General features: G+C 44.9%; 1 protein-coding gene and 1 long non-coding RNA gene across 5 annotated transcripts in view; one reads left to right on the forward strand and one right to left on the reverse strand.

Annotated features, from left to right (window-relative positions):
- Nucleotides 1-376: 376 nt before the first annotated feature.
- The window catches only part of SPRED2 (sprouty related EVH1 domain containing 2), a 60,537-nt gene continuing 38,282 nt past the window's right edge, over nt 377-22,631 (reverse strand). For all 3 annotated transcript variants that reach the window (XM_066995327.1, XM_066995326.1, XM_013194856.3), the window contains exons 5-6: nt 4,221-4,370; nt 377-3,818 (exon numbers count right to left, since the gene is read on the reverse strand). In XM_066995327.1, the coding sequence (XP_066851428.1) occupies nt 3,168-3,818; nt 4,221-4,370 (801 nt within the window). In that variant the 3' untranslated portion in view covers nt 377-3,167. The remainder of the gene's footprint in view (nt 3,819-4,220; nt 4,371-22,631) is intronic.
- On the forward strand, nt 20,997-22,253 carry LOC106044686 (uncharacterized). Of its 2 annotated transcripts, XR_001212400.3 has the most exons (3): nt 21,327-21,445; nt 21,812-22,006; nt 22,116-22,253. It is a non-coding gene; the product is annotated as an uncharacterized lncRNA (long non-coding RNA). The 2 variants fall into 2 exon arrangements; XR_001212401.3 differs by lacking the exon at nt 22,116-22,253 and having other exon boundaries at nt 20,997-21,445; nt 21,812-22,010.

Here is a 22,631-nt window from a genome sequence, read left to right on the forward strand (position 1 = left end):
CAATGGTGGCACCTGAGGGCGCTGGCCCAGGCCCAGGCCCAGCCACTGTCATGGCCACCTGGGCCTCCTGGAAGGCAGAGCCACCAGCAGGCCGGACCTACCCGTTGAGGTGCTCCCCCGAAGCGTGCAAAACACCTGAATAACACCCAAAACCACTTAAAAAAACCAACCACTCCCTCATTCCCTGCTGCATTTGGGCAAGTACAGCCTGTGTCTGATGCTAGCAGCATTTACAACCTCAAAATGCCAACTAACTCATTTTTTTTTCCTCAGAGACTGAGGTCTTGGAAGGGTGGTTCTGCTAATTTCTCCTGTATTTACCAGCATGGTTTAATTTTCACCTTGTTTTCCAGCCAGGCAAAACCCATAAACGGCATCATTTTGATATGATGTATTTGTATTTACATGGTACATTTTAAAGCAATAGCTACATTGATCATACATATTAGAAACAATAAAAAAAGAAGTTAAGAACTAAAATGTACATCATACACTTGTATATATATTTTTTTACACAGAGGTAAAAAGGCTTATAAAAATCAATACAACAGGGTTTTAACTTTTAGTATATAGATACAATAATGATGAGGCTTCAGGCACTTTAATTTGTTAATGTGAGCAATAGCTTGAAAAAAATTTTCCACAACAGAAAAAAAATTGGTTAATGTTTTGTTACCACAGATACAAAAATAAAATCTGAATAATTTCTCTCAAATGATTGATGTCAGTATTGCAAAGCTGACTGGGAGAATGCTACACACTGTTCAGCAGCAGTGTGGAAATTAAGGAGAAATATTTACAAAAAACACCCATTTCTATCATTGTGCCCTTACACCACTGCCTTCACAAACCAAATAACACACGCAGCAAAATCTACAAGTATTACAAAAACCCAAAAGGAGAAGAGGGAGGAAGAAGGAGGAAAAATAAAAAAAAAATAAAATTAAAAAAAGTTGGTTTTTTTTTAACTTTTATTTCCAGACATACAGAAAGGCTTGGAGTATGTCTACTTTACTTAAATAAATAGGGGCACTTCAAGACCGGACAAAAAGCTGTAAGATCTTTTTGTAGTGTTGTGCTTTATAGAGACAAGATCTTACAGATGTTTGTTTACATGAAACAACTCTGAGAACAGAAATAAAAGGAAAAGGTTGTTCCATTAAATTTTTTCGAGGCTGGCTTGATGTTTACTAGACACCATTGAGAGATTTGTCAACTGCTATTAGGCACAAAATATTTATATTTCATTCAGCAAACCCAGACACATCACCAAGAGTGTAACACTCCATCCCTTTTCCATTATCATTCATTTTTTTCCAACCAAAAGATCCCCAGCAACTGCTACAAATTAAGCCTACCAAACTCTATAGTGTATAAGCACATTGCATACTTAGTTCATGGTTTACTAAAAAGCTGTGATTAACTCTCAGAGGAACTGTTGGGACATTCCACCAAGAAAAAATGGCAAGCGTTCCTTTTACATTTATTTGGCAAAAAAAAAAAATCCTCTCTTTTAAGACTGATGTCAATGTGCAATAGAGGGAGGGAAAGGACATGCGCCCACTGGCAATTTACTGCAGAAAGAAATTATGGCAGGAACAGCAGTGCCAGCTTTGACAAGCCAATCCCTAGCTGCCTCAAAGTATTCAGATTGTACTATGCTAGTTAGAGCTCACTGCGCTAAATCATTTTTTTTTAATAAAAATTATTTGGCTATTCCTTGTAATATATTAGAAAAATACTCTTTTTCCAGCTAATTACAAGCCTTGTACACAAGACAACATGACATTTAAAAAAAATTAAAGTAATCTTATCCTGCTGTATGCACCTTATGCATCCACTTGATAAATCTGGGTGGCAAACTGGGGAGGGGAAAGCGGGGGAGACACTTCAGTCTGGCTCCTGCAAAGACTCACATGCTTAATCCTACACACAGAATCACAGAAATGCTGGTTGCACACGCATTAAGTTGGGACATCTGTAAGCATCTGGAGGATTGGGACCGCAGGTCAAGAAATGAAAGTGGTGGTTAACCTGGCTTTTGATTTTAAATACCTGCTTAGACTGCTAAATGTAGTTTCTACTGTGGATGTGTATGTTCTCATGCTCATGTATTATACAGAAAAAAATAAACACTATTTTCCATACAATCCACCACTTAATGCAGCATTTCCCCAGAATTGCCATGGATTACAATAGTGCTTTTGACATTGCATTGTTAATAATTCTTTGCATAACAAGAACTTTCCCCATCTGGAACCTTAGTGTTTTATTCTCAAATCACGACATGGCTGGCTAATGAAGAAGTTCCGTTCTCAAGCAGAACTCTGAAAACACAGTTTTATTTTTCCAAAGTTATTTAGGGAAAAAAGAAAACACTAAAATTTAAGTTTCCCTTTCAAGTAGTGGTCTGAAATGATTACAGGTAAGGAGAACTACCAGATTCTCAATGGTTATGTGACTATGGTAACTGAGCCTTGCTTTCTGTTCATAGAACTTTAAGAACAGAGAAATAATTTAAGATGTTTGCTGAAGGAAATGACGATGGACTCTAGAAGAGAAACTGCAGCTTAGATGGCTATTTTGGCTTTGGAAAATAGAACAACAACAACAACAACAACAAAAAAAACAAAATAAAAGAAAACCAGTGACAGAAATACTGTGTTGTGGTACAAGTTTGTTACTAGCACACCTTCTATACACACAATAAATTGACGGCAAGTTAAAATATCTTCCAAGTGAGATTTCATTCACTATACCACCCTGTTTCGAGAAATGCCAAAACTTGCTAATGCACTGATGGTACCAAGCAAGCAGAGGCAAGACGGACACAACCTGGAGATGTTCTACAATCCACCACCATTTAAAGCAGTTCTTTTCTCAAACTCATTTTAACTGAAAAAATAATATAAACATGTACAAGAGAGTCTGTTTGATTACAGATTAATAATACAAAAGTCTATGCTGTACGTTAGTTAGTTAGAACACTTGATGAGCAAATCAATGCAGTGTGAGCCCCAGACGATCAAATGTAAAGTGATCCAAACTGGTGGTTTCTGGATGCTGTTGGGCACAGTGGCTGCATCAAAATAAGTGATCTCAATGCTCAAAAACCAACGTGTTCCTTCAACTACAGGAAAAACATAACACTCTGAACTCATCTGTAGTCATCCAGCAGCTTTGTGTTTTCCACCACAGCACCTGCACATGACCCCACAGTGGTGACAAGCCCGAAGCGGCAAGTAACAGCACATACATGGAGCAATGAAAGACAAGGCGATAAGGGCCATCCACCGGAGGCAAAACATTTCATCACTGGTGTCACACGAGCAAGGATCTGTATAGTCTCCTTCCGGATCGGACATACAGTGATAGAGCATAGTGTCTGCGCACCACATACAGCTCACTCGACGGATGCAAGTCTTGACGCGGTCTGGAGCATCCTGGCATTGACCCCGTTTGTTCTCCTCATGATTGAACATGTCCCTGCAGTACACGCACCGCGACCTCTCACCATCCTCCTTCCGTCTGGGCTTGAATTTGACGGGTTGAGTCTTTATCACAGCACCCTTTATATCTTCACCCAGGTCAAAGTCTGAGTTGTCTACGTAAGGATAAGTGTATTCGTGTTTTGAGGCCTCACTTTTGGCAAAACGTACGTAGGAGTCCATGTCATCAGGATCAAAGTTCTTTCCTCGCGCTGGGGCATGGCGATAGTCCTCATATCCAGTCATCCAAATCTTTTCCCGAGGATTGATGCGTACTATCTCCTCATCGTCATCCGGAAAGTTGACGTGCCGGTACGATCGTGGTGCTGACTGTGGAAGCAGGGATGGAGAAAATATAAGCTCAATTTTCGATAAGCAATTACCTTCTCCTTGCTTAATGAAAAGCAAGTTATTGAACAATTTTGTTCTTTGTACACACTTTGGTGTGTTTTGACTGAAAAGAAAAAAAACCACCCAACAAGCTAACAAATCAGTGCATCTTCACAAAGTGCCCCACTATCTGTAGGAGAAGCAGGGTAGGCATTCGGCTTTCCCCCATATTCCAACTTTCAGACAGAAAACAGACACTTAAAACTAAAACTAACTGAGAAGGAGACAGGAGTGGGGATCTTCTGAGGGTTGGGGTGGGCAGAAACCAAACACTCCACAGACTTAGCTAATGACAGAGACAGTCCTTTATGTCCTAACAGCTAGCAGTGACAGAAACCTTACTTGTTCTAGATGGTAGTGGTCAGAACTATAATGGTCGTGAAGGTGTCCACGAGTGCAAATTCTTCGATGTTCGCTGGATGCCGGAGAAGCCAGAGTTCGCACAGGCTGTTCCCTTTTCTGAGAGGAGTTGGAGGAGCTATCTGTAGCATTCTGTTTTAAATGGAAAGGGGAAAAAACTTGTCATTCATTCAGCTGTTACAGCACACAGTATTAAAAAGAGGTGTTTTGCCACTCACTGACTTCGCACACACCTGCAATACTGGCAACACCTGACAGCAGGCAGCTTCATCAGGTTTCACAAAGTTCTTGAAAGAGGCAGATCCGTTGCCAGGCCATAAAATGTGTTGCCACACACATGGAAAAATTAAATATGCCATAGCCTACCAGTGACATATTCACTAACACCACTCCTATTCGTTTGGCATATTATTTGTTGTACTGGGCACCACAGGATGGCGAACATTCACACTAGAAGTACAAGGTTAAATGATTGCATCATTTGAAGGAGTTTAAGTCCTGATGCACACTCAGGACTGAAAAAATTCTGGTAATTTTGTTAACCTTCAGGAGTCCCATTAAGACAAAAACTTCTTTACGCATTCTTCTCCAAACACTTGCTGAGTTCTGGTTCATCACAGACTACTTAAATAATCAGCTTTTCTTTAAAAATCATTTTTTTTCATCTCCTTTTGTCTCTAATCTCTAATGTGCAATGAATGTTCCTTTTATTTTTATACACTCCTGCCTCATAGTGCTCACTTTCTTTAGATTAATTATTATATCATTACACAGTAACAATCATGAAACGGCAAAATATGCAATAATATGCTGTTGCCAATACCTGCAGCTTCTTAATGTATTTATTTCTCCTCCCAGAAAAATGCACAGCAGGGTGACCAGTCTTAGCCATCCCTTCTCCATAGCCCTTCCTTGGTTAAAATACCTTCCATCCAATATCCAGACATTCAGGATTTTTGCCCATTAATTCTTTTCATACTTTGGTTAGACTTTTTCAGATTACCACAAATATCAGAGGACGGCTGTTAAATGAACACCCTCTCGATGGTTCCTTTTACACATCAGTACTACTGTTGACAGAAAGGCTGTAACGTTGCAATTACATCAACTGCAATACTGGTGCCTTGAACTAAGAAAAATCTCCATCCCCGTTCAACTGTCAAGCTGTGGCTGCAGCTAAGACAAGTCCAATGGAGATGTTTTCATTTTTCACAACAGTTAGCAGAGAGACAACCTCAACAGGGGAAGGTAGTTACATCAACACTGGCAGAAGACTGGTTTTACCTGAAAAACCTTCTCTCCTCATCAAGAATGCACTCTCTAAATATTATTTTTCAATGAATTGTATTAACATGTCTCTTACTCCAAGAATACAAGACCAGTCATTGTGGCCATTTGTTTATTCTGAAAACAACGCCTCGCAAGGCTCTGTCCAGAGCTGAGCACACCTTAAAGTACTACAACACAAAGTATGTGTCAAACCACTTTAACTGCTATAGCACTTAAAGGCACTGAACTGCCAGCTTATTTTGTTGAAAGCAAATACACGGATCTGGTTGCAGTGTGATGTGAAGTCAGGCTGGGTTATCCGAGACGTACAACAAGCAGGATGAGTTTGAATGTCTGACCCACCCATTGTGAACAGACTTTTAATTCATGTGGGATTGTTTTTTCTTTCATTATTTTTTTTTTAAACAAGTACTTAGAACAAGTCTTAAGATATGTTAATAACACCTATAAAATGCAACTGCACTGGTATTCTTTATTATTATTATTTAAATGGTTCATCAGCCAAATCTTCACTTCTTACTAGATACAGACACTTCACGTCTGGGGTTTAAGCACTTCTAAGCTAACTTTTCTGCCTCTAACTTCAAGCCCTACTGTATTGAGCACATTCTGGGGACACTTCAAAATAAAATGAGAAGCTTCTACAAGTAAGTACTTCAAAATAATATTAAGCTTTCAGGATATTTCGAAAACCTTAGGAGAGTTAGGATTTAGTTACAACGGCCACCTCCTACAAGTACCTTTCCGCAGCGCGGCGTGTGGTGCGGACTGATGCAGAGCTGTAATTTCAGCTTCTCAGAACAACAACAGAAAGGCACACACCCCAGATTCCGGGTAGTTTTACCCTGTAGCATGCTCTTAAAGTTAAACTTTGACTGTCACGAGCCAAAAAGGAGGCAGGGCTTAGCACAGTGCCGTGCCAGCCAGCAGGACCCTTCACCTTCACTGGAATTGCAGCTGAGCCCTGCTGGGACAAGCCTTTCGCGGGTACGCTCCAAAAACATCGTGGGTGCTTATGGTCAACGTAATGAAGCCTGGGAAACTTACTCAACTGGAGTAGGTGGCACGCGTTGGCCAGCAACCCTCTCGCCCTCCTAGACGGAAAAAGAAGTCCCAAAGTGGATGTAGCTGCTAGATAATCCCTGTGGGGCAGCTGGGGGCTATAACCAGCCCCCCGAGAAGCATGATGCTTGCTGGATGCGTGCACGGCCTCGCTGGGAAGGCCTCATTTCTGCAACGGGCAACTGGAAGAGAGGCTGGAGCGATTTTTATCTAGCCGGATCCTTATCTGCCCTTGCTTTGCTCCACACCTCCTTCTCCTTCAGGCCCAGCAGGGCGACCGAGCCTCTCCTCCACATGTGTTGACATGGCTACAAAACCTGTTTGCAGCATACCAAAGAAGCTGCGGCTCAGGCCTCCGCATTAACCTTATTAAAAATTGCTTCATTTCCACGTTCAATGTCCTCAGATTAGAGGGGCACTTTGCCAACGCAAACACTTGCTCTGAGCACCCAAGAAAGGTAGAAAGCAGGCTACCCGAGCCCAGGTCTCTGTTCACTCTTCTGGAAAAAAGTTCATGCTGCCTCCTGGATGGTGAGGCTGAAGGAAACAGGATGCAGTATCTGCTGGCTTACCTTGCTGACTATCAGCTGAAATAAGCACTGCTACTTTCCAAAAAAAAGATCCCTCACCAAAGCTTCAAGCTTCTGTAGAAGAAAAAAGGAGGCCCTCAACACACAGGAACAAATGGGCTGAAGATTAGGAAGTAAGAGTGGAAAGTATCCCTCCCTCCCAAGCAGAAGGTCACCAGTGAAGCCCCCAGGCCTCTACTTGTGCTGCTGAGCGTACTCATAAATAAATTGAAAACAAGGTGAACAGCAAGATGACAAAACCTTCTCATGACACTTAAGTTATTCAGGGAAGTAAAAATGAAAGCTGACCCTGAAAATTCGCTTAAGAATCTCACAATGCTGAGGGACCAGACATTAAAAAAAAAAAGCTAATTACCACTAGTATGTAAAGTGATGGAAACACCTTGATCTGACACACACAATTATGTACTATGAAACAGCTATTGCTGCTCAGGAGAGAGGTCTTGGGGTTAAAATAACAGCAGTTCCCAGTGCAACAGTCAGGACAATCGGAGGCCTGGGGTGGCTTCTGAATACTGGTTAGCTAAATAGAGGAGGTCTCTCCAGCCTGGAAAAGAAATGATGGAAGGGAACATTACGATGGGAAGGGAAGAAGTCTATAGAATGAGGAGTCCTACGGGCAAGGAGAGTAGGAAGTGATTATTCTTCTGGTGTTCTTCAGAAGAGGGGAACACAAGGCCTTCAGTGGGACACGCTCAGATAAGCTTCAAACAGGAGGAAGTACTTCTGACAAATCCCAGAGTTTCAAGGGGGTTCAAGAAGCCATACGGAAGCTCTCAGAAAGCGATCAAGGGTCTAAGGTATGATGCTCAAGCCCTGAGAGGTGGACTGTTCCCTTAGTACTGCTCAACTGCGACTGCACCTGAACTTGGTGACTGGTGACAGACACATCCTCAAAGGAAAGGACTTAGCCTGTGATGGAAGCAGAGAGAAATTCCTGCCCCACACAAGACTGTGGGCTGGAATTTTCTGCTGCCGCCATGGCAGTGAAAATTTGAGGGAGGATGACAGAGTGGGAGACATGAGAGGTTTGTTGCAGGTCACCCAAATACAACACACTTGCCTATGGGAATAAATCTAGAAAAGGCATTATTCTCCTCCAGAGCCAGGCTATCAACCATTGGTCTCTCAGAGAAACACCATCTTCCCCTAAAGCCTGTTGAAACCAATCTGGTTCCAAATTTTTTTTCAGGGGAACTATTGAAAACATGCCCGGTAGCCACAGAAGAGAAATGAAGCCAAACCTAAAGCTGTTGGAACAGTGAGTCCACAAAGAAACGCCGTTTCAACACGCCCTCAATGCACAATTAGAGAATTTTGTGCGGCATGTACCAGAGCTTTGCGATTGCTATGGCGGTCGCGAAGCCTTGTGGTTTCGCTGCTCGGATAACAAAATCATTAATCATGACCATAATAGCAATTTTATAAAACCCGTGCTACACATTTCCTCTTGCAAGTGAGCTGAACATATCTAGGCGAGCACACGTACCGCATGTTTGATACGGCCACTTTGAGAGAAAACACTCCGTTTCTACATGCAAATGCTTGTACTGCAATCACTAAAAAGAAAAAGTGTCCCCGGTCCCTGTTTCCCTCTCAGAATTTAAGAAGTGACTCATTAAATTAAAAAAAAAAAATCCCTAGTCATTAGTAAAGAAGATTATGTTAATCATTTACTGCAGTTTACTTCTCATTGAAATGGATTTGTTACACAAGAATGGCTGGCTAATCAGGTGCCTAAGTAATATTCTGAGATAAGCATCTATCATAAAAACAGATGAAAAAAAAAAAAGCTTTCCCCTTCCCCCATTTCCCAGCTACTGAACTGGACAGATCACCTTGCCTCTAATGGCTTCGCAGAATAGTTTCACCCCTTGTGGTGCAATACCCAGGGTGACCAGGAAAAAAGAAGAAAGATCCATCTCCAAATTATGAAGCGGCTTGTCAGAAATCAGTTGCCTGAGGGAATTTATGGGAGCTCTGCTGCTTGCAACTTCTAGAAGTGCTCTCAGTCAGCTAAAGCATTACCAAGTCTGCTGTCAAGAATAATTATGGGTCAAACAAGATGATTTGCTTTTTCTCAAAGATTTTAATGGCTACATGAGGTGGGGAAGGCGATGGGGAATAGAAGTATCATGATGTTGAACAAGCAATTTTGCAAGTAATGGATGGCTCTAAAGTAATTGGAAAACTGTGCCAGCCTGGCCTTTCTACAGCAGAAGCTGTCTGTCTGCAAGTTAAGCTGCTCTCTGTTGCCACATGCCGCTGTGCTTCTCTCCCACTGCCGTGCAAGCCGTCTCGCTGAACCATCCCGATCTGATGGGGTCTGTCTGTGCCCCACGTGGAAACGCAAAACTCGGTGGGTCTCATTCAACCAAGGCGTTCTTCAGCAGCCAAACCTGCTGCTTTCACTTCGGGAAGCCTGCACATACTAACGGGGAGCCTGCCTGACATCTTGTCATCTGAAAAGATGTCCCCAGTACGAGAAACCCAGCTCCATCACTAATTCGTGGCTTAAGGATGAGCCTGGGAAACAGACGTGCGACAAGCTGCATCCTCCCAGTCATCTGGAGCCCGTTGTTTGTGTGCTCTGCCCAGGTGCAGTTCTGCTTGGGAGCCCCAGCACAAGCGAGCAGGGCCCTTCTCATTTGCTGGAAGAAAGGGAAAACACAGCTGCGCTATCGATACGGAAAGGAAAAATGATAAAAGTCTGAAATGGTGAAGCAAGTGAACGATACGGACCTACGCTTGACTCTGAGGTTTATCTGCAGAGCCTCCGCTGTTTATGAACTTCACAAAGAGGAAGTCTGAGAGCTATTTTGGACACACGGCACAGAAACTTCCACCTTTCCAAAGAAATTAAGATAAAATATAGTCTCCCAGTACTCCCTCAGCCTAATCTTGCAAGAACATTTCTTTCCTTTCCCCTCCAGCTTTTATATTTAAGCCTTAAGAGACATGGCTGCTTCTGAAAGTCACAGAGAGGGGAAGAGCAAAATTTTTAGTATTTGTCTCTAATTGCTCTCTACTCAAGAAAGTTAGAAAAAGATTTCACATTTTTAATTCATCTCTGAATTATCCTTGTGTGTTAAAGACAGCTCACTTCAAGGAGGGCTAAGGTTACCTAGGTATTAAGGAAGAAAAAGCTTCGTTGTGAAGAATCCGTGAGATTTTAGACTTCTGTCTCCTGACCACAAGCTTTTACTTTGTCCTGACAAGACAAATCCAAGGAAAAAAAAATGCTTTTGTCCAATTTCTGCTTGTTTCGTATCACAGAGGACAATTTTTACTAAAGACAGCAATTGTATTTGAGAAAGCAGCTTCTATGCATTTTGGAAAAAGTCTTGAAACTCTTCTCCATTGAGGATCACGAGAACTGCATCTACTCCTAATCCTAACAGAGAGCCTGCAGGAAGAACTTCGTGTTAGATCATATTCCAGTACGGCTCGAAGACAAATTGGCCATACGCAACTCTTACAATAAGCACAGATTCAGATTTTCTTACACCAGAACAGGACTATAATTTCTCAAACGTTTGGACTGCTTCCTAGTCCCCATTTACACAAATACCAACATCAAGTGCAGAAAGCCAGCTAGCTTTACTGCTACCTTTTTCTATTTTTTAAACTTCTGCGGTTAGAGCACTTAGTGCCAGAAACATCCCGGTGGCTGTGCTGCCTTAAGTCAGCAAAACTTGAGGAACATTTACAAGGACTCTGTGCACGAGATCATCTCCATTAAGCTAATGCTAAACCCGCTTCTGGCATCGCGGGTCAGTTCTGCGTGCTCCACAGATGTGGCTTAACGACTCGCTCCCAGGTCTACAATGAACACATGCGAGTCAGGCACAGCTAAAGCGATGTGGCGAGCAATCAGATGTGCTACGGGGGAAACCTCAGGGAGATTTTTCTGTTTAACTGCTCGCTGCGATACAAGGCAGCAGACGCAGCTCTGGACGGACGACAAGAGAAGAGCCTGCCGGAGTCTGGGGAGGGCTGCAGCAAGATGGTATCCCACGGGTCTCCGGGATACACGTAATCCCCCACCTTGCCCTTACTACGCCACTGGGCTAGCGTACCCCTAAACGTATGGAGAAGTCTTTGCATCGGGTACCTTGAAGCAGACCGTGATGAGGGAAACCCCCACGGCAGGAGCCCCAGTCCTTGGGTTCCTGCAGCAGCCCCGCCGCGACGACAGGGACTGGGATGGAGACCTGGTGGGAGCAAACGCCCTGCTGACCTTACTAGATTTCTCCACGCCAAGGGGAGATAAATTGCTTCGGCAGGATCACAGGCCTTGCTCTAACCTCACCTCCTTCTTCAAAACGTTGAGTAAAACTTCTTCCAGCGCTCCCTTTGGTACACCACTGTACCCAAACCTCTTAAAACCCGGGAACTGTTTAAACCAACTGGTTGCTTACGACCACCTAGGGACAGAGGCAGGCTTTTCCTTTTAGCACAGAGGGCTACACAAATCTTTTCGCGCCTCGGAAATTACCTCCTGGTGCAGATCACAGCATTGTCGGGATGATCAGCTGCCCAGTATTTGTGTTCCTACAGCTCCGCGAAGATTAGCAAAGCCTCCCTCCCATAACAAGTAACATTAGCCACATTACTGAAGCTGATCCTAAGGCCATGAGAGATGGCCACTGAGGTCTGCACGGGGCCACACTGCCACGGGGAGATGACAGTCCCCGCTTCTCCCTCCCATCATGTCCCTTTAATGCATGATGGCTGAGGAGCCACAAGAATCTAGCCCCAAGTCTCTCCATCTGTATTTTTAAAGAACTTTTCTGGCTGGATCTTCTCCCCAAGCCCAGTTCACCACACGTAGAGGCTTGTGTCCTGATGGCACAGGAGGCTCTCAAGGTGGCCTAAGGGGCAGAGATGAGGGGTATGGAGGGGGAGGTGGGTGCCAGCTCCTCTTTAAAGTCTTCAGCCTTCACCGTGCTTGCTGTCAGCAGAGCTGCATTTAATCAGCCAAGTGCTAGCTCCTCATTTTGAGGTGCTAAGAGGGAACTTAGCACACCCAGCGCTGCCGACAAGGTTTTCCTTCAGAAGACCGGTACGGATGCTGGGAAATAAAGGCACGAAGCTTGGTCGGCGGGTGCTGAGCAATGCACATGCAGAGAGGATGGCGAGAGCCTGCGCGGCTCCCAGGGCAGCCGGGAACAGATGGCTGCACATAACTCGCTGCTGAATCCCAGCTCTTCCACACTGAAATTTCCAGGGAGGGGGAAAACAGGACCGGGGAGGGGGAATGCTAACAAAAACTAGATTAGCTGAGCTACAAGGATTGGTGCACCTGAACCATTGTTCCCGTCTCTGCTACGAACAAATTAAACACTTCAGCCTCGAAGTTCGGAGGCGCGCTCCTCCTATACAATACACTCAGACGCAAACAGAGGAGAAAAAACAGTTAAACGCCGACTTCCCACAGCAGACTGATACGATATTTTAAGAAAGCAGTTAGGGGTCATTTATTCACACAGTTATGAGCATCCACGTTATTTTCGCTGGAATCCATCCCCAAAATAGAACCCAACAGCTGATGCAAACTTTTAAAATACCCTCTTCACATGCACTGCAAATATGTCGGGCTCCGCTTAAAAATGCAGTGGTACTGACTCCCGCCTTCCCTTCCCTCCTCGCAGACAGAACCAGAGACAGATGAACTGCTCGCCGTAATCACTTCTGATTTAATTTTCATAAAATATTTACGAGACGCGGGGAGAGCAGACCCTTGGCAAAACACATTAGGCAGGTGAGGGAACAGGGCTATTGAGATGCAGTTGTTTATGGCGCATCTCTGCGCTGGGCAGAGGTCCACGGTGAGCTCCCAGGGCTTTTGTATTCCATGGCATGGTTTTGTTCATCCTCAGCAACAACCAACACATGCCTGGGGGTTAGGGTGGTGTCATCATGCAGGATTTTTTGTCAATCGGGGGATTTTCTTTATTCCTTGCTTTTTAAAAAGGGGGAGCCTGTCACTTTAAAGGAACAATCATTCTGGAAGCCTCATGTAAGAGCACATTGCATTGTTTAGCTTTCCCAAACTCCTCCTTCCTCTTTGCGAGCTCTCCAAGAAAATAATAAAAAAAATAAAATCAAGAGGATGAAACAAAACTATGGTTAGACTTAGCAAAACTCGGATGCACGCTCCAAGCAGCTTGAACTCTCTGCATTTTTCCCCCCCCCTTTTCTTTATTTTTTCCCATGCCCGTTACATGAGACAATGGGATTCAAACCAGATTTGCCTATGCCTAAAACAGCATGTGGAAATGGCAGCCCCTCTCCTGAAAAGCAGCGCCGAGATCCTCATCTGCCCCGCGGTTCTGACCCAGCCCTCCTCCTGTCGCCGCCGGGACACGAGGTCCCAGCGCAGCAGCACCGGCGGACACGAGCCTTCCCCCTTTGACTTCCATGCCAGCTGGGATGCCTGGCCGAGCATCCTGGCTTCATCCAGACCCGGCGGCGATTCCCTAATCCGTCCCGCCGCGGTGCAGGAAGCTGTCAGTCATCGCACTGCCTGCCAGCCAAAGCTGCTTCTTCCCGATCGTGCCTGCACCCTGCTTTTTTTTTTTTGCATTCTGCCCGTTGCCTTCGAGACACCCGAATCCAGCCAGCATCCCCACTTTTTACTCATTTTGCTGCTTTTTTTTTTAAACACAAATGCAGGAACTTTGCCGGCTTTGCAGCAGCACCGGGAGCTGCATCCCTTGGCTGCCGTCTCGCGTACAGTGCTCAAGTTTGGGGGCAACCAAACGCGCTCCTCTTGGACTTCTTGCCTTGAATCAGGTCTCCCTCCTATGCTCCCGTATGTAATGCCGAAGAAATGGCCGGGGAGCCACGGCTGAACAAAAGCAAGGCCAAAATCAGGAGGCCTCCGCCTCGCTTTGTAAAGCTCCATTGAAAAGCTGAGATACACAAATCCTCCGCGCTGCAAGCACGCCGGAGACAAGCTGTACTGGAAAACACTGCCCGCTAAGTGCCTGGTTCACCTTGACCAGCGCGCAGCACCGGGAGGAAAAACATGCGTGCCACAGACACGGGGCAGGTTGGCATGTTTGCACATTCCCTTCCCCAAAGGTCAAATCTCAGTGCGCTCGCTGCCCTTCTAGATGGCACAGCAGCCTCCACACACGCTGAAAAAAACAAGCGGAAATTCACTACACACTTCTCTTTCATTCTCTGGGAGAAAAAAAAAATAAAGGGAAAAAAAAAAATAGGAACTTTCCTCACTGCCACTCTCTTCCCAACTTTAAAGATGCTGCACTCAGATGTGGACTATGTAAAACAAAACCCCAGCTCGCTCTGCCAACACTGCATCCTCTGCTACACCCCAGCAATGCCCAGGTCCTTGGGAAAGCAAAGCCCACCTCCAAGGGCATCCAGGGACAGCGATTTGGGCTGTGCTGCTGGCTGACATCTCCCCCAGGCTCTCCACTTTATCCAGGCTCCTGCTCATGGGGCCATGCGGTTAAATCTGACCAATATGCTGATCCAGGTTAAAAAGATCCTTTAAAAAAATTAAAAAAAAAGAAGAAAGAAATCCAGCTCTTCCCCCTCCATTTCACTGTACATTAAGACAGGGTGATTTCAGCTTGGCTACGTTTTGTTTCCGACACGTCTGTGTTTTAAGCACACCAATGCACTAAAACGTTCGGCTCCAGATGAATTAAAAGGGAAGGCGCTCATAAACAGCTTCACACTTTAACTCATCACATAGTTCGAGTACATTACTACGCGGCCAAATTATTTTTCGGAAGACAAACATTCAGCTAGCTGATTGCAAGTGTAAAACGGTGCTGCAACGCGCTCAGAGCAACAACTCCTTAGCTACAAACTCCAGCTAGCACGGCACCGGTCGATTCACCTTCAGACAACAAATCCTACCAGCAGGTTGCTGGTGGCCCTTCTCCTCCAAAAGCCTCCAGTGACTGTATGTTACAAGAAAACAAGCTTTTGGAAGCCTGGAGATCACTCACATGAATGTGAGACTGGTCATACACAACAGAAGAATTGAATCGAGTGTAATACTGGAAGAGCTGGCACGTTTACCTATGTCACCCTGTCATCATTTAAGCACAGGGCAGGGAGTGTTTAAAACAGAAAAAAAATCTCCTTTGAACTGCTGGAGCAAAGGAAAAGGGGCAAGCTAACCAACAACCGATCCCTAACTGGTGCACAAAGTACACCACTTACAAGTTCTGGCAAGATGCAGCTATAAGGAAACTTCCATCGTAGCAGAAGATCAGATTTCAGCTTCCTGCAGGATATATCCCAATCCCACTGCAGGCCCAACTGTGTTTGGATGTGGGAACGGTACAGAGCCAGAAAACACACTATAAAAACAGTCTTTAGAGAAAGAATTGCGACAAGAGAAATTGCTTACCCTCAGCAAAGCAGTTTGACACATCCACATCACCGCTATAATTAGCTACATAAAAACTACACGACAGCAAGGCTCAGGAGAGCTCAATATGGATATTATCTGCTTAATAATTTGTTCCTGAACAACAGATGCTCCTCGCCTGTCTTCATACATACACACCCCAAATGCTATGGGCTCCGAGCAGGCTGCTATTCACCACAAAGGACTGCTTCCCTCGTCCAGGCTGCTAAAGAGACAGGTAATGCAAAGGACTTGGTCATTTGAAGGCTGTGTGTGGTAAAACAACCAGGCTGATGCAGATTGTTTAATCAAAACAAAAACAAAAACAAATGAACAAAACAAAACATTAATTTTTTAAAGCCTTAAACTGAAGTTCGGCGCATTTGGTAACCCATCTCTAGCAACAAAAGCCTGGTTTACCCACCTGAGACTGACCTGAAAGCAAGAAGTAATACAATAAATGCAATAAAGCAACGCATAAATTGTGCAAGACCTCTATTTCCCCCTCCTTTCTTTGAAAGAAAGCAAGGTTTCAAATCTACGCCACGGTTATCTCTCCCATCAGCTCACCTTAGCTCTTCATTTTCATATCATGAATCTGCAATTTACGTAAGAATAAACAGATTTCATGTAAAGCCTATCTCCAGAACTTCCACGCCGCAGCAATTTTTGTATTTCCTTCTGCCCACAAGACAGGCTATGAGCAAACAAGGACAACCTATAGGGAGAAGACAGTAATTACCGTACGGTTTTGAAGGACTGAACAAAACAGCAGCTGCCATTCCTGGTGACACCTCTGTCTCAGGGACAATCGTATAGGATTACTGTCGTAAGTAAAACTTGCTTGTATTTATAGTAAGAATAAGAAATAAATGTGTTAATTTCCAGTGTCACTTAGAAGAAATAGGAGGTCCTGGAGGAAAGGGGGAAGGAAGCACACTGCTATGAAAACCTCTGGCTATGGCACCAGAGAAAAAACTTTCCACTTGATTTTCCCTACTGAAAAACCTCTTCAAGTGTCGTTGTCTGTCCCCATTGACTGACAGAAATTCATTACAGGCAAAGTCAACCTGAAGAAAGGCAGAAGAAAAGCATAAAAGAATCTAGTTTTAAAATGGTTTGGAATCCAGGACTTTTTCACTATTTCAGTGCGGTCTCCTGACCCCCAGCACAGAACCGCCTCCATGGAGAAGCTGAAATACCCTGGCAATTAAAGGGAGGAAGAAAAAAAGAAAGAGCTGCAGATAAACCAATAACTTCAGACTCCGCAACTACCTTGGCAGTGGGTCTGCTGGAAGAAATTGAGACAGACTTCACAGGGCAAAAGCAAGAAGAATGCAAGCTGTGCTCAGATGTGATAAATGGTGACTGCCTTGGTGTTACGCTGTCTGTGCACGTGCAGGACTGTGATGTGCAGAGTGCTGCACACAGCTTGAGGCACCCAGATATGAAAAACAGCAGGAGTCTGAGTCCAGTTCATTTCTCTTCATTTAAGCCAGTGAAGATTTATTTTTTAATATGTATTTTAATATATATATTCGAGCCTGCTGGTATCTGTGTGTAAATTTCTCTCTTCTTGGCAAGTATTTCTTTTTTAATCTGGATTAGAATAGCTGTGGTTTACAACACCAGCCCCAAATCCAGACATCAGAGGATGTGGGTAGGAGCAGTGAACCCTTCTGCCGTCCGTGCATCGCTGAGCAGGAAGAATAACACAGGTAATGCCACCCAGCCCTACTGCTGTGACGGGTCCCTAATTGCTCTGCTCAGCCTTACAGAACAAACAAGGCGGATTTGCTCGCAGTGACAACCTAAGCACCGCACCCCACCACCCCCGTACCAAGCTCTGCTCCTCCAAAAGAAGCTTTTCCCTTCTGTTACCATATCTTAGCCTTAAGGACAAGGAAACTGCAGGCTCTTGCTGCTCCTCATTCCCCGAACGCAACTCATGAGAGGAATAAATCTTGCAACTCGGTGCTTCTCTGTGCTCAGCAACATCATTTTCCACAGAGGGGTGGGATGAAGGATGCTCCAGCCTTACACAGAGCTCACAAGAATTTACAAGTATAGTCATCCAAAGCAATTGGGCTGGGTCTCTACATATCTACTTTAAAGAAAAAGAGATACAGTGGTTCTTTAAAAGAACCATCTGAACGTGGAACGACCAAGCCAGCAAGAAAAGTTAGATTTAGTGTTTATCTAACTAACATAAATCTTATAAATTTTAATAGTGAGGCTGTAACACACTTGAGGCCCACATGGGAGATGAAAGTAGGGAAAAGGTTTCATGGAAAGGCAGCAGGGAGAAATCTGTTTTTTTAATTATGAAACCAGAAGAGATGCAAAGAGGGCTGTAACGTTAACAGCTGCCACGACCCGCTCGGCTGCCGCCGTCCCTTCGATGACTGCTAGCAGCATCCACGCCACAGGACAAGCTTCCTGGCCCTAACGTCCCCAAGCACAGGACCAGTATGTCTTCGTGCTGAGAAAAGGGCACGAGGGGTGCAGGATCCCTCCAAGCACGCAGCCCCATGGGGAAAATGAGAGTCTGGAGATCGTGGGTGAGAAGCACAGCAGCAGGATCCTGGTTACCCACAGCAGTGAAATGCAGAGAGAAAACCTGGGGCGGCCTTGCTGGCAGCAAGATCTGTTCACGTCACCCTAGCAAAGGAGAAGAGTATTTTCCCTGTCTTGTAGCTGAGGAACAGAGGCAAGAAAGCTTTTAGCCAGGACCCCATAAAGTCTGCAAGAGAAGCAGTGGACTGTGTCTATACATCCACAAACCCAAACCTGTAGCTTAGCCACACTCCTCTATCTGCAAAATTTTGTCAGTCTCATTTTCAACAAAAAAAACATGTATTTTTAAAATTATTAATTACACGAAACAGCTATCATTGCAAAATGAATGTCAGACTTAGTAAGGTTGGTTTTCTTTGTTTTCTCCCTCCCGTTCCCATTAAGCCAAAAGAGGACTGCAGTCATTTTTAGGTTCACAAAGCAGAACAGACATGGGAGCCATTGCTCCTCCTGCCAGTGGGTGTCTTGTCTTTAGCACTAAAGCAGGCACAAGGCTGCGGATTTATCTGAAAAACACATGAGCAGCATTTCAGCTGAACTGGTCATAAGGTTTCAGAATGAACATCTCTGCTTTTCGGGTGGGTTGCTAAAAGAGACCATTTCAGGCACTCTGCAGACTCTGGAAGACATTGACCTTTCTTTCCTTGGACTCAATTCACATTTTTCACTTCATGGTCATGTGGGATTATTATCTGTAATTGAAAGTAAAAGTGTAGGTTAAGGAAAAATTCTGCACAAGAACTCAATTATATGGCAAATTCTGTGGCTGAAGAGCTACAGAATGTATTTGGACCTTATTAATAGGTACTTCTGAAGTGACTGTTAATTAAAGAAGCCTGAAGATGCAAACTAGATGGATGAAGACAAACAACACTCTCAGACCACTGCAAAGACAATGTTTCCCCCAACGGAGACAGAACGGATGGCTAGTCTTACTCAGATTGCATCTCTTGAGAGGACGATTTATAATGTACAAGACAGGAGAAATTTATTTGCTAACATATGGAAAACATTTATGGGCTCTACTGAGGATCTGGAATTAAAGAAACACAACTACATATTGTTAAAACTTCTAAATGGAGATTTCATTTCAGAAATAAGCATTTTTTCCCCTGAAGTCAGTGACATTTATTTCTAGATACTTTTGCTTTCTGCTTTACGAGGTATGGCTTTCAGAACAGAGGTCTGAATTGGTTTATCTAGCTGCTACAGGTCTAAAGCGCAGCAAACTTACTAGATGGCAGAGTCCTGTTTTTAAAGATACAATCCAGGCTTCAGAACAACGGCCAGGGAGCACACATGCCATAGGGATGGGGCAGGGTACTGCCGCCCGAGTTCTTTTATCAGCCAAGCTGGCACGGCAAGCTATAGGCACCAGAGGGAATAAGGCTACCGACCCCAGCGACGCTTCCCGAGCCACAGCTGCAGGTAATTCACCCCTCTTCAAAAAAAAAAAAAAAAAACACAAAACTTCTGGTACAAGAAAACAATCCTCTGTTAACCCCCACAAGATCACAGCCTGATGGAGAGCCCCACCACCAGGGCAAGCCTTCCCATCCTCAGGGCAAATAACCTATGGGATCCCTGGCGGGCTCACGTGCTGGCTGGCAAGCCACCGAGACGGATGCCATACGAGTTACACGCACAAAAAATGTGAGAAGTCATCATCCCATGGAGCAGCACTGAAGCTAATAAGGTAAAAGCACAACCCCCTTGCTTCAATCAATAACCAGCAGTACTCATGCGTAATGAGGATTTGATTTTTCTTTTTAAGCTGATGCATTGGTGCAAATGCTGATGGAGATGTGCAGCAATCTGCAAAGCAGAGCAAGCAACTGGAAGTCTTGGACGGCTGTGGTCGAAGTGACTGAAACGACTTCAAGGAGAGGAAGGACCTTGGAGCAAGTCTTTGAGGCAGCAGTGCAGTGGCGACGGCTGGGATTTTCAGAGACGCGTAAATGACTGCTTAAATGACTCAATCATGCAGATGCTTTTGAAAATTCTGCCACACGCAGTTAAGTTTATTCATGCATGTGTGGGAGAGGGGGAGGACTGTGAAGATTTTAATAACTACCTTAGGAAATAAAAAGAACAAATGTACTTTCTCTTTAAAACAGAGCAAGAAACCAAGCCCTAAAAATCTATTGCTGTGGCTGGGGAAAAAGAGTTTACAGGAGAGTTGTAATAAAGCTGTGTGTGCAAGGATGACCAAATGGACTGTGAGACACAAGTCCAGAAGAAGTTGAAAGAAAGAATGGAACAGAAAGGTTAAAATAAACTAACGAAAACAGTAAGAAAAAAAAAAAAAAAAACAAAAAACCCACTACACATTAATTTCTTCCAGTCTAAAAACTCTCTACACTTTAGTGTTTTATTTCAGGCTTACGCAGATCTCAGGCTCCACCATCACCTACCAGGATTTGCAGGTAAATGGGAATTCAAGGACTTCAAATAGCTTAAAGACAGCAGTGAAAGGAGAAACTTCAACCCAAGAAAACAGGGAAGGGATACTGGGCAAAAAGCCTGATTTTTGGGGTACAACACACCCATCCCTGTGACAGCTCGACCAGCAGCACCCCATGAGCTACCACCATCAGTGATGTCCTCCTGCTATGCTGCAGCCCACCCAATGTGCCAAAACGTGCACAAAACCCCAGCAGAAGCCGAGGTGTGAAGGTCCCCGTGGACCCCAGCCGGGTGCCGACTTGCATGCGGATGCTATCAAGCAGCTTGTTCCTCCCTCGCCACCGAGCATCCTTCCCATAAATATCGGCGCTGCGGGGGGCGATCTGACACCTCGCTGGGGTCAAGGAGAGGGTAACACCTCTCTGCGTTTTGGTTGAATACAGGAGGGGTTTGAGCTGTTCTGATGCAGCCACTGCACGGTCTGTCCAGCTTTCCTGGTGTAAGGCAGAGCGTACTGAAAGGCGACAGTTCTCCTCCTGGTTAGAAGCACCCTAAGAGTTTAAAAATCAGCACAAGATGGAGCATGAGGAGAAATACAGGAGCACTCCCAGGTCCCTACATGTCAACCGGCTGGGTTTTAGTAAAAACAAAAAACATGACCTTTGCTATTTCTGTAGGCTACTTTTCGTTGCTTTAACACAGAATATCTCTGTGCCTAACCCAGCGAGAGCTGGCCCATGGATGCCCATGTAAGGCACATTTTGGCGATCAGCCCCACCCCGATGACCACACAAGAGCCGCACACGGTTCCAGAACAACGTCCAGCCCGGCAGAGCACTGCTCGCCTGTGGACTCCAGCCACTTTTGGGACAAAACAGCACAAATCGGTAAACCGCCCTGGCTCCAGCGGGGCCTCCCCCTGCTCTGTGCCTATAAATCACCCCTGGCAGGTAGCTGGGAAGCAGCTGCTAATGATGGTTTTGCTGCGGAGCGCAGGAAGTCACCTTTTAACCCTGCCTGCTGTTGTTTGTCTCCCCGAGTCGTGACAAAAGGACAGGCGCGGACAACGTGCCAGCCATCGGGTCAAAGCACGGCAGGAAACCTGGTCCCACACCGGCCAAAGTCGCCCTAAAAAAAAAAAAAGAAACAAACCACCACCTTTCGACTTCGGGATGCTTGCCTGCAGCCGTTTCCGAACGGCTTGGCAGCACGTCTGTCTCCCCATCCTCAGCTCCTCCCTGTTTGCCCTCCAGATGCAAGGAACGGTCCAGAAGATGTTTTTCTGAGCGAGGAATCGCCTGTGGCCACACATCCCACCTTGCGACCCGTCCCCACCTGCGCCGCGGGACAACGAGGGCATTTATCACGTAACGAAGGCACGCACACGTGCGCCCGAGGGTTTGCGAGCGGAGCCGGGCAAATAAGTGCAATAAAACAAAGTATTCATTGTGAGTGTCTTTTTTTTTTTTTTTTTTGGCCCATGGAATATCCGTGATCGGATTACAATTTCATCCGACGTATTCACTGGTTTTTGTTTTTTTCCCCCCTCTTTTACAGCATGCGAGTGCAGCAGGGATGGAAGCTTCTTCTGTTTCATAAAAGCTCCAGAACGCATTTTAGACGTTACCACAAATTAAATACAAGCAACTCACTCCTACTTAAGCCACCGCTGGTTAGGTAGATCGCACGTCACCGTGCCTTTCTCCAGCTGAAAAACGCTTGCTTGAACTTTCTACCTTCACGTACTTGCAAGACACCTTCAAAGTTGGCTTTTGTTCCCAATAGCAAAGTTAACTTTTCAGAATTTAATTTCCTTGACTGCGCACCTGAGAGCTGGCCACCTAGTAGTAGTAGTTTGTGGGAAGGTTAAGGACAGACAGAGAGATATAAAGAGTTGCACACACCACTCAGACCAAGCCATATTAAAGTGGAGAGGAATTATTTGCTCACTTTCATCCCTGACAACATCTGCTCTGCTCTGTCACGGTTTTCACGTGGCAATGGGAGCCCAACAGAAAGCAAATGCTTTTGCAAAAGTTTACCTTCTGCAGGGCATATACTTGCATCAAATAA

This window comes from Anser cygnoides, chromosome 3 (assembly GCF_040182565.1).
Source record: "Anser cygnoides isolate HZ-2024a breed goose chromosome 3, Taihu_goose_T2T_genome, whole genome shotgun sequence".
Classification (NCBI taxonomy): Eukaryota; Metazoa; Chordata; class Aves; order Anseriformes; family Anatidae; genus Anser; species Anser cygnoides.